General features: G+C 45.2%; 1 protein-coding gene across 1 annotated transcript; it reads right to left on the bottom strand.

Annotated features, from left to right (window-relative positions):
* Positions 1-609: 609 nt before the first annotated feature.
* Positions 610-11,416, bottom strand: LOC138879613 (uncharacterized). Its single transcript, XM_070159230.1, has 4 exons — positions 11,288-11,416; positions 10,837-10,923; positions 10,640-10,756; positions 610-996 (listed from the first exon to the last, which is right to left on the bottom strand). The coding sequence occupies exons 1-4, from the start codon at positions 11,414-11,416 to the stop codon at positions 610-612; spliced, it is 720 nt and encodes a 239-aa protein (XP_070015331.1).

Here is an 11,416-nt window from a genome sequence, read left to right as displayed (position 1 = left end):
CTAAAGGCGTGGACATAGACACAGGAGCACTCAAAGAATCACGAGGAACAACCAGATAAGAAGCAAAATAGGATGACACATAGGAATAAGTAGAGCCCGAATAAAATAGAACTGAAGCATCTCTATGACAGACTGGAACAATACCTCTGATAACATCATTAGATGAATCGACCTCAAGCCTAGTTGGTATAGCATAACATCGGGGCTGAGCCCCACCACTTTGAACTATTTCTCTAGAACGGCCTCTAGTTGGTTGGCCTCCACCCCTAACGGCCTGACCTCCACCTCTAACGGCCTAACCTCCACCTCTAGCTGCCTGAAACCTGCCTCTAGCTGGCTGAGCAGGTGGTGGAGCAACCAGTGCTGAGATCATAGCACAAGAAATTTCATGTGGCATGCCGCTCAACAATCTCGGACAAAACCTCTTGATGTGACCAGTACCTCCACAATCAAAACACCCATCCTGCACTTGTGGCTGTTGAATCTGAAGCTGACCCGAATGGGCCGGATAACTATGGTGATAGCTCTAAATCGGAGGCGCACCGATAGGAGCTAATGGTGTATTGTAGGTTGGCTATCCAAGATGAGGCACATAAGGACCATGACTCCCTAAAACACTGTGAGATACCTGAAGTGCTGACTAAATGTCCTGGGAGGATGGCCTTTACCAAAAGTACCCCTGCCTCCAGATGAGGCACCACTAAAACTACAGGAATGATGAGGCCTCTTATCAGACACTGGCGCCCTCTCCTGAGCACGAACCATCTCGATCCGTCCAGCAATATCTATAGCCCTATGGAAAGTAATATCATCTCCAGTCTCCTTGGCCATCTGTAGCCTAATAGTGAAAGTGAGCCCATCAATGAATCTCCTCACTCTCTCCCTCTTAGTATGAAGAAAGATAATGGCATGGCGAGCTAGGTCCATAAATCGAGTCTCGTACTGGGTAACAGTCATACTATCCTGCTGAAGACGCTCAAACTGTCTGCGGTAATCCTATCTCAGAGTGACTGGGATGAACTTCTCTAGAAATAGCTGTGAAAATTGATCCTAGGTAAGTGCAGACAAACCAGTAGGTCTAGTTAACATATAATATCTCCACAATTTATTGGCGGAACTAGTCATCTAAAACACTGCAAAATCGACCCTATTGGTCTCAATTATACCCATATATTGCAGCTCCTCGTAGGAGCGGTCTAGATAATCTAGTGGGTCCTCAGAAGGTACACCACTGAAATGAACAAGAAAGATCTTGGTAAACTTATCCAACCTCAATAAAGCCTCAGTAGACATAGCGGGCCTATCACCGGCCTGTGTCACAATAACCTACTGAACCAACCCAACTGGTGAGGCTGGTGGAGTCTAATACTGGAGAGCCACGTTCTCAGGGTGTGAGTAGTGGGAGTTTGTATTCCTTCCCCAGCCCAAGAGACGGCTGGTGCCACCGAGAATGTACCAGTCTAGGCCACACTCTCCATAAGGACCACCAAGCGGACTAAAGCGTCCTGAAGCACTAGAGTGGCTATGAACCCCTCCGGGACCTGAGCTTGTCTAACAGGTATAGTCTAAGCTGAAACCTCCTCCTCGTGATCAATCTGAGGCTCCATTGTGGGTACTACTGCTCAAGCTCTAGGTTGAGCTCTGCCTCTGCCTCGACCTCTGGCTTGGCCTCGGTATCTACCCCTAGTAGTAGCTGCCGCAGGGGGCTCCGACTCCTGGCCGGCTGTAGATGTCGTTCGTAGTCTCGCCATCTGTGAGAGAACAAGAATAGAACGGTTCAATCATCAATGATAGAATAAAATTGCACTATAAAGAAGGAAAGAAGTGAAGTTTTTCCTAAACTCCATAGCCTCTGAAAGATAAGTACAGACGTCTCCGTACTGATTCTCCAAACTCTAGTAAGCTTGCTCGTGAGACCTAGGCAACCTAGTGCTCTGATACCAATTTGTCACGACCTGAAATTCTCACCCTCGGGACCTTGATAGCACCTAACATTTCACTTACTAGGCAAGCCAGTGTTAGAATAGTCTTTAGCCATTTTTAACAATTCAAATTAGTAATAACCAAGAAACTAAATAAACTTAAATAGAGTGAAAAAATAGTAACAACAGCGATATGTAGATATAATCCCAAAACTAGTGTCACAAGTACACGAGCGACTAGAGTAATACAAATAATGGTCTGAATAAAAACATGACTGTCTGAAATGAAATAAATAGCTAGAATAAGGTAGAAGGGGACTTTAGGGCTGCGAACGTCGTGCAGTTGTACCTTAAGTCTCTGTTAGGCAATCAATCCAAGCAATATACTGACAGCCCCTAGGACCGACTCCAAAATTTGCACAAGAAGTGCAGAGTGTAGTATGAGTGCAACCGACCCTATGTCCTCTATAAGTGCAGAGCCTAACCTCGACGAAGTAGTAATGAGGCTAAAGCGGGTCACTTACAATAACCTGTATATAGTATAATAATAACAAAAAAGGAACATAGGAAAAGTAACGCGGTTAACTTATGAAAATAAACTCAATCCTCGAAATCAGTAAAACTAGAAACATCAGTCCTCAGAACTTCGTATGAAAACATTGAAAGCTAACACAATGCAACAATGAATACATAATACACAATTCATTATGGCGCACCGCCCGATCCCACCGTACAAACAGAATCCTCCCTATCTCACTATATCAATATTAAGAATAACATGTAAAATCTGTTCTGGCGCGCAACCCAATCCCACCATATGATCTGAATCAGTATCATAATCCTCCCTAATTTTACCATATCAAAATCATATTTAAAATCCGTTGTGGCTTGCAACCCAATCCTACCATATCAATCCTCCCTTATTCCACCCGTTGCAGCGTGCAACCCGATCCATAAACAAATCAACAACTTTAATCAATTCAACTACTCAATTCACAAGAATCTCTACGATTAAAGAATATAAAAGCAAAGACATAAAGGAACCTCGTACCAAATCAAGGAATGCTACAATTAATACAAAGCAATAAGACAAGTTAAATATATGATCATTAAAGTTAATGTATATGGTGAAATCGGAGGGTCCAATTCCTCGTCATTAAGGTGATTCGGGAAGTCATCTCGAGATCTCGAGGCTGCAAAGTTGCGGTCGAGTTCTCTCTCTCGATGTCCATTTACGCCCGACCCAATGAGGATGTCGGGGATGGGGAGTTCCCAAGGCGAGCGGATAGCACTGGCAGAGCCTGGTGTCACGTCTAGCCATCCCATCTCCATACCTTTACAATTAATGCATTTTGTACTATGTTAGGATTTTCCCTCCTATATAAGGGGGATCCTTGGCACTTTGTAAACTCTGTTGTTCCATCTTCTCCACAAGAAATATAGAAGAACACTCTCTTTGTTTTCTCATACACTCTCTCGATATTATTACTTTCATTTATCACGTTCGTACTTGTTCTTCATTTATTGCTAGTCATTGGCCATAAAGAGCCTCCCTTAATTATATCCTAACTGTTAGCCCTTTCCTGAGAGTCCCCGATAGCTCGAGCCCCAGCCCAGGCATTGACCTCGAGGCCTCTCATTGATCAGTCTGAGGCCCGAGTAGCTAACCTCTCAGTTTGGTTATAACTCTACTTTAGTTCGCATTTCGTCTTTAACCTTCACGTACATAACATCAACTGCTTAACAACTAGCATAAAAATATATCACATATTTTTTGAGTCCCATCAACAAATTTAATTGTTATTACCATTTTCATGGTAAACAGTTTGGTGCACACCGTGGGGCTAAAAATAATAGTGATTATTTTCTTGTTGGTTTCATTACACAACGCAAGTTTCCTTTCACACTTTTTCTTGTACAAGATCTTCGATTTCAAGACAAAATCTCCTTCTCAGTGAATGGAGTTGAGAACAACAACCTCGAAAACCACAAAGAGAAGGACATGACTACTCCAGATGTCGGCACACCACCACAAAACTCAACCTGGGCGGAAGGGGAGACTCTCTGACACGACGTCCATATGATTATTGGAGGAACCAACGTCCCCCAAGGACCCATGTTCAAACGGACAAGAACGTCCACCACAGAAGAGGGACCGACCCAAAACCATGTGCCTAAAGACACCCTCACGTTCAACGAGGAGGATTTCGAGGCCATGATAGAGCTGCATAACGACGCACTGGTGATCTCGTTTCTTTTAAACAATACCAGGATAAAACGTGTGCTCGTGGATCCAGGAAGCTCGACCAACATAATTAGATTAGAGGTAATAGGACAACTGGGGCTGCTCGATCGAGTCTCACCCATCCTTCGAGTCCTCCACAGCTTCAACATGACTGGCGAAGTAACGAAAGAAGAGATCACCCTCACGATCGACACGTCTGGTGCGATTCAGAACACCGAGTTCCAAGTCATCGATGGCGACATGAGGTACAATGCATTGCTTGGCAAGCCTTAAATACACATCATGAGGGCACTACCATCAACCTTACACTAGGTGACAAAATTTCCCATGAAAGACGGTATAACGACCATACATGGAGAACAGCGGGCGGCAAAAGAAATGTTCGCAGTTCACCATAAGGTGTCGATCCCCACGCACCCAATCTCAGACGAGGTGAGGAACATACAACCCCCGAGGACGACAAAGAAGATTTCTTCGCTCCTCGGACCTTCGTCGCCCCCAAAGAATCATACACAACTAAATCGACAGTCGAAAAGCTGGAGCAGACCATTTTAATCGAACAACTCCTGGATCGTAAGGTATATCTGGGAACGGGGTTAACCCCCAAACTCAGGAAAGGGTTCATTCAATTTCTTAGTAACAATATCAGTTGTTTCGCTTGGTCTCACTTAGATATGACAAGAATTCCGCCAGAAATAACCTCCCACAGATTGAGCGTCGATCCCAAGTTTAAACCCATAAAGTAGAAGAGAAGACCACAGTTCGAGGTAAAACATGCCTTCATCAAAGAAGAGGTAACGAAACTTCTTAAAATAGGATTCATTAGAGAGGTAAAGTACCCCGAATGGCTGGCCAACATAGTAGTGGTGCCTAAAAAGGGAAATAAGCTAAGAATGTGCGTAGATTATAAAGACTTGAATAAAGCGTGTCCCAAAGATTCCTACCCATTGCCTAACATTGATCGTCTGATCGATTCTACGGCCGGCCACGAGACCCTCACCTTTCTCGACGCCTACTCGGGTTATAATCAAATCTAGATGAACCCCAAGGACATGGGAAAAACCTCGTTCATCACAAAATATGGTATCTACTGCTACAACGTAATGCCCTTCGGGCTAAAAAACGCAGGGGCAACGTACCAGCGCCTAGTTAATTAAATGTTCAAGCATCAAGTAGGTAAATCAATGGAGGTATATATTGATGATATGCTAAATAAGTCCCTGCACGCAGAGGACCATTTTACTCATTTGCAAGAAACTTTCGACATCCTCAGAAGTTACAACATGAAGCTCAACCCTGAGAAGGCCTTCGGAGTGGGTTCGGGCAAATTCCTAGGCTTCATGGTATCAAACAGGGGGATCGAGATTAATCTTGACAAAATAAATGCCATCCAAGAAATCACGGTGGTAAACAATGTAAAGGTCATACAACGGCTAACAGGGCAGACAGCGGCCCTGGGCAGATTCATATCAAGTTCATCAGACAAGAGCCATCATTTCTTATCTTTACTCAAAAGAAAGAACAACTTCGAATGGATTACAGAATACCAACACACCTTAGAGGAACTAAAACGATATTTGACTAGTCCACCTTTGCTCCATATGCCAAAGGAGGATGAAACACTATATCTATACCTGGCCGTGTCTGAAATAGCGGTAAGCGGCGTACTGGTTCGAGAGGAGCAAGGTACGCAATTTTCTGTTTATTGTGTAAGCCAGACCCTGGGGGACGCTGAAACCAGGTATCCCCATCTAGAAAAATTAGGTCTCGCGCTAATAAGCGCCTCGCGAAAGCAGAAGCCCTATTTTCAATATCACCGTATTTGCGTTTTGTTGACATACCTCCTCTAGAGCATACTGCACAAACCCGAGCTATCGGGCCGATTGGCCAAATGGGCCATCAAACTTGGAGGGTATGATACCGAATATCAACCTCAAACGACCATCAAGTCCCAAATTCTGGCGGACTTCGTGGCCGATTTTTTGCCCTTCCTCGTACCCGAGGTAGAGAGGGAACATTTATTAAAATCAAGCACATCTTTCGGGGTATGGAGCCTATTCACATACGGCACCACAAACATAAGAGGATCCGGGCTCGGTATAGTCCTAAAGCCACCCGTTGGCGGCATAATCAGACAGTCCAAAAAAACAACAAAATTGACTAACAATGAAGTTGAGTACGAGGCTATGATTGCAGGTTTAGAATTAGCTAAAGGCTTAAAAGCCAAGACCGTTGAGGCGAAATGCGATTTACTCCTCGTAGTAAGCCAGGTGAACGGGAGCTACGAAGCTCGAGAAGACAGGATGTAGAGATACTTGGACAAAATCCAAGTTGCACTGCGTCGCTTCAAAGAATGGACCTTAGTCCATGTACCTCGAGAGCAGAACAGCAAGGCCAATGCCTTCGCGAATTTGGGATCTTCTGTTGAAGAAGAGGACCTACTCCCCGGGGCTGTTGTCCAATTGTTTAATTCAGTGGTCGAGGAAGGTCACGCAGAGATTAATTCCACCACCCTAACATGGGATTGGAGGAATAAATATATTGATTATTTAAAGGATGGGAGGTTGCCACATATCCAAAAGAATCAAGGGCCCTGCGAACCAAAGCAGCCCGGTTCTCGCTCGACGAAAATGAGACTATGTATAGGAGAACTTTCGATGGCCCCCTGGCGGTATGCCTAAGGCCAGGTGACACAGATTATGTACTCTGAGAAATTCATGAGGGTACTTGTGGAAATCATTCCAGCGCCGACTCCTTAGTCCAGAAGGTGATCAGAGTAGGCTATTATTGGGACAGCATAGAAAAAGACACCAAAGAATTCGTTCGAAAGTGCGAAAAATGCCAAAGATTCGCTCCCACGATTCACCAACCCAGAAAGCAACTACATTCCATTTTATCACCATGGCTATTCATGAAATGGGGAATGGACATCGTCGGTCCTTTGCCGACGGTGCCAGGTAAAGCTAGATTCAATTTATTTATGACTGACTACTTTTCAAAATGGGTGGAAGTGCAGGCCTTCGAAAAAATAAGAGAAAAGGAAGTCATCAACTTCATATGGGATCACATCATATGCTGATTCGGAATCCCATCCGAGATAACATGCGATAACAAGAGGCAGTTCATCGAAAGCAAGGTAACACAGTTCCTTGAAGATCACAAAATCAAGAGAATCATGTCGACGCCTTACCACCCATGTGCAAATGGCTAGGCCGAATCCACAAATAAAACCATCATTCATAACTTAAAAAAGAAACTGGAGAGCGCCAAGGAAAATGGAGAGAAACGCTGCCCAAGGTGCTATGGGCATATCGAACAACTTCAAAATCAAGCACCGGGGAAATGCCTTTCTCTCTAGTATACGGTGTCGAGGCTTTGATACCAGTGGAAGTCGGGAAGCTGAGAGTCAGATTCCAGCATACTAATGAGGGCTCAAACAACGAGGCTATGACAACAGCCCTCGAACTACTGGATGAAAAATGAGAAGCTTCACTGATCTGGATGGCCGCCCAGAAGTAGAGAATCTAAAGATATTATAATAGGAGAACAAATCTCCGGTATTTTGGGATCGGAGACTTAGTCCTAAGGAAGGTCACTCTCAACACCCGAAACCCTAATGAAGGGAAGCTGGGCCAGAACTGGGAAGGACCGTACCCTGTCCTCGAAGTAGTCGGTAAGGGATCTTATAAGCTCAGCACCATGGAGGGCAAACATCTTCTAAGCAACTGGAATATATCGATGCTAAAACGATATTACTGCTAGGGCATCCGATCGAAAATTCCATAAATACCCTCGAGCAAGCGTTGCACTCTTTTCCTTCGACCGTATTTTATCCTAAATAGGGTTTTAACAGCAAGGTTTTTAACAAGGCAACACCTACATGCTACCTAAGGGGAATACAACAAGTGTTCGAGGCTTCCTTTGCAATCAACCACGAACACTGGAGGGCACCCCCTCGAAAGGCCACCCACTCGGAAGAACCGAGGAACGCCAAACAAGATTCCAATAGGAAAATAATGTACCAGGCCAAATGGTCGAATGAACCGTGCCCGTATGAGTCGGACCCACGGCAACAAAATGACATGTACTTGTGCCAAGCAATCAAAGAATGTCTTTTGCCAAAGCACCTCATACTCCAAAGGAAACTCAACATTTTCTCAACAAAGATTCCTCCACCAAGAGCGCCCCGAATACTCGGAGACTGGCGTCAATAACTCGGCATCCACATGACCGCAGGGTCAGAATCTCCGAAATTGTAAGCCCTCAATGAGGCAATTCCGAGCTCATAAGTAACGGCTCCCGAGCCAAAACAAACTCGATGACTCGGAGACTGTCACCAATCACCATTCGTTAAAAAACCCGAGGTTATAAGACCCCGAGCGGGCAGACTCGGCCTCATAAAACTAGTACCAAGTATCAACAAAAATTGTAAGACCTCAAGCAAGGCATGAATCATACTTGTACCAAGTATCAACGAAAATTCTAAGACCTCAAGCAAGGCATGAATCATACTCGTACAGAGTATCAACAACACAAAATGTAAGACCCCAAGCAAGTCATGATTCATACTTGTACCAAGTATCAACGAAAATTGTAAGACCTCAAGCAAGGCATGAATCATACTCGTACCGAGTATCAACAACACAAACTGTAAGACCTCAAGCAAGGCATGAATCATACTTGTACCGAGTATCAACAACACAAACTGTAAGACCTCAAGCAAGGCATGAATCATACTTGTACCAAGTATCAACAAAAACTGTAAGACATCAAAAGGCATGAAAATTTTGTAAGACCTTACTACAGGCATAAACTCAATCCCGAAGTTTGGGCTATATATTGCATTTGTAAGACTCCTAAAAGGGAATACCTTCGATATAGATGCCTAAACTACTACACTCAGGACCAAAAATGGCTCCGACCAAACGCAAATGACTACGATCATATGGCTAACCATCCAAATTAACGCGACTCGAGGACGCCCGATCATCGCTACAAAATCATAGGCCATTACTTCGAATCTACTCCGAAAAGAACCGGTTAAATAGGCTACCCTCGATAGGCAAAAGAGCTTCAACCATGTCAGCTCCAAATCACAAGGCTTCGAGCTACTCAGCCTACGAGCCAAACCTTTTGAGGTGCTCGAACATCACCACAATCGACTTGAAATCGAGGTTCTTCCTGAACCGACGATGGGTCAGGCAAAATCATTTCAAAAGTCCTTAACGAGAGGAAAATAAAGCCTACATAAAATGTCGCATCAACCAAGTGCATAAGAGCCATTGTCGCCAACCTAACGAGCCTCAGGGCCACACACTAAAAGGTCGCAACGACCCAAAGCGTAAGAGCCACTGTCGCCAGCTTAAAATTTGAAAGCTTGAGGGTCAAAATGAGCTCGAGTTGTAACCCGATTGGGAGACTAGACCCAAAATAGTTAATTATACATGCCTAAGGGCAAAGCGTAAAAGCCATTGTCGCCAGCCTAACGAGCCTCAAGGCCACACACGTAAAAGGTCACTTCAACCCAAGGCGTAAGAGCCATTGTCTCCAGCCCACACAAATGCAAAACTTGAGGGTCGATTGAGCTCGAGTCGAAGCTCGACTCGGAGACTGAACCCAAAATAGTTAAAATACAAATGCCTCAGGGCAAAGCGTAAGAGACATTGTCGCCAGCTTAATGAGCCTCAGGGCTGTGCATATAAGAGATCGCTCCGATTAGAGGCGTAAGGGCCATTGTCTCCAGCCCATGTAGACGCAAAAGCTCGAGGGTCAAATGAGCTCGAGTCAAAACTCGACTCGGAGACTAAACCTAAAATAGTTGAGCAAAAGCATAAGATCCCTAACGCCAGTTTATACTAAAGGTCGCATCGACCAGGCGCGTAGGAGCCCCCGAGCCTGCCTAATGAGCCCCAAGGCCGTATCATGAATATAAGGATTCTTGCCAACTTTAAAACAGGATCACCCGGCTGAATTCCAGACAAAAAGGGGAGTGGAAGAAGCAAAGCCACAGGGTTTACTTTATACATATGCCAGTATGAAAGTACTATATATAAACAGGAAAATCGACAGAATCCTAATCATTATCGAGCCTACATTCTCAACGGCTCCCCCGAGGGTTGCATCCCGACATCTACGAGTCCCCTAATGGCCCCTTCTCAACGGCATCTTCCCTTTCCAAGGATTCACCCTCGTTTTTGGCATCGCTCGAGCTATCACTCGGCATACCTCCAACAGTCTGCTTTCAAGAATCCGGCCAAGCATAATCCACAGCTCGAGGTAAATTCGGGATAGCCTCCTCAGACGCCCTCTCAATACGAGCACTTACGACAATAGCTTCCTCCCCATGCGAGGATACAAGAGCCTCGGCTTCGGCTTTGATCCTAGATAGTGCAACTACCAGCTCGGAATGGAGACCTCTGTACTTGTCACTGTCCTCCTTTGCATCCTAGAGCTGACGCTCGACTGAGGTTACCTTCCCCTGGAGGGTGTCACTCTCGGAAGTTATTTCCCTTATATACCGACTGAGCTCGGAAATTTCAGTATGTCTGGCCCGGAGCTCCTCTCTCAGTAGGGCATTTTCCTTCTCAAACTGCACAAATCAGGTCTGAGATGTTAAAAACACTGGAATCTAACAAAGATTCAGATAATAGTAAATGGGGGATGAATAACCTGCTTGGTAAGATAGGCTTTCTCATGCTCGCGACGGTTCACCTCATCCTGGTATTGGGTGAAAGTCTGGATGTAAAGCGCTTTGGTCTAAAGCCAAGAAAAAAGACAAGTTAGAAAAACAAAGATCGGAGCAGCCCAGAGCGGCGAACAAGGTTAGCAAAAATTACCCACTCGCAAAGTCTGCCCATTTCGCCAAAAATGAATGAAGCGTCAACCTTAGGAATTCCCTCGAGAGCGGTCGGCAGTCTCACGAGCGCATTTCCGCCTTTGATCGTGCCCCTGCATTATAGGGCTCTTCACGCGGGGCATCTTACACTCCATAAAGCGGTAGGATCACTCCCTGAGGAGAATCAATAATGATCACAGAGTTGGCAGGATCAATCAAAGTCTCCATCCCTTGTTAACCCTGGACCCCAGAGCTGGGCCCCTCTGAACTGCCTACTAGGGGAACCTCAACTCGGGGAGAATCCTGGTCTCTAGCCAACTCGGGGGTAGCACTTGATACTCCATCCATTGCCTCCCCACCACAAAGATGGACCACAGCGGCATCAGGCTCCGGTTCGGAAGCCTCCATCCCCAT

Source organism: Nicotiana sylvestris, chromosome 10 (assembly GCF_000393655.2).
Source record: "Nicotiana sylvestris chromosome 10, ASM39365v2, whole genome shotgun sequence".
In the NCBI taxonomy this organism is placed as follows: Eukaryota; Viridiplantae; Streptophyta; class Magnoliopsida; order Solanales; family Solanaceae; genus Nicotiana; species Nicotiana sylvestris.
Note: the sequence above shows the minus strand (reverse complement) of the source record. Positions and strands in the feature narration are given on the sequence as shown.

What these genes read in the sequence shown, in the direction of transcription:
- LOC138879613 (XM_070159230.1), bottom strand. Translation starts at nt 11,416, where the DNA reads ATGGGGATGGAGGCTTCCGAACCGGAGCCTGATGCCGCTGTGGTCCAT. An exon ending in AGGATTCTCCCCGAGTTGAG is followed by an intron (nt 10,924 to 11,287) that starts GTTCCCCTAGTA and finishes TCTTGGCTTTAG; the next exon opens with ACCAAAGCGCTTTACATCCA. An exon ending in GTGACACCCTCCAGGGGAAG is followed by an intron (nt 997 to 10,639) that starts GTAACCTCAGTC and finishes ACTCTGAGATAG; the next exon opens with GATTACCGCAGACAGTTTGA.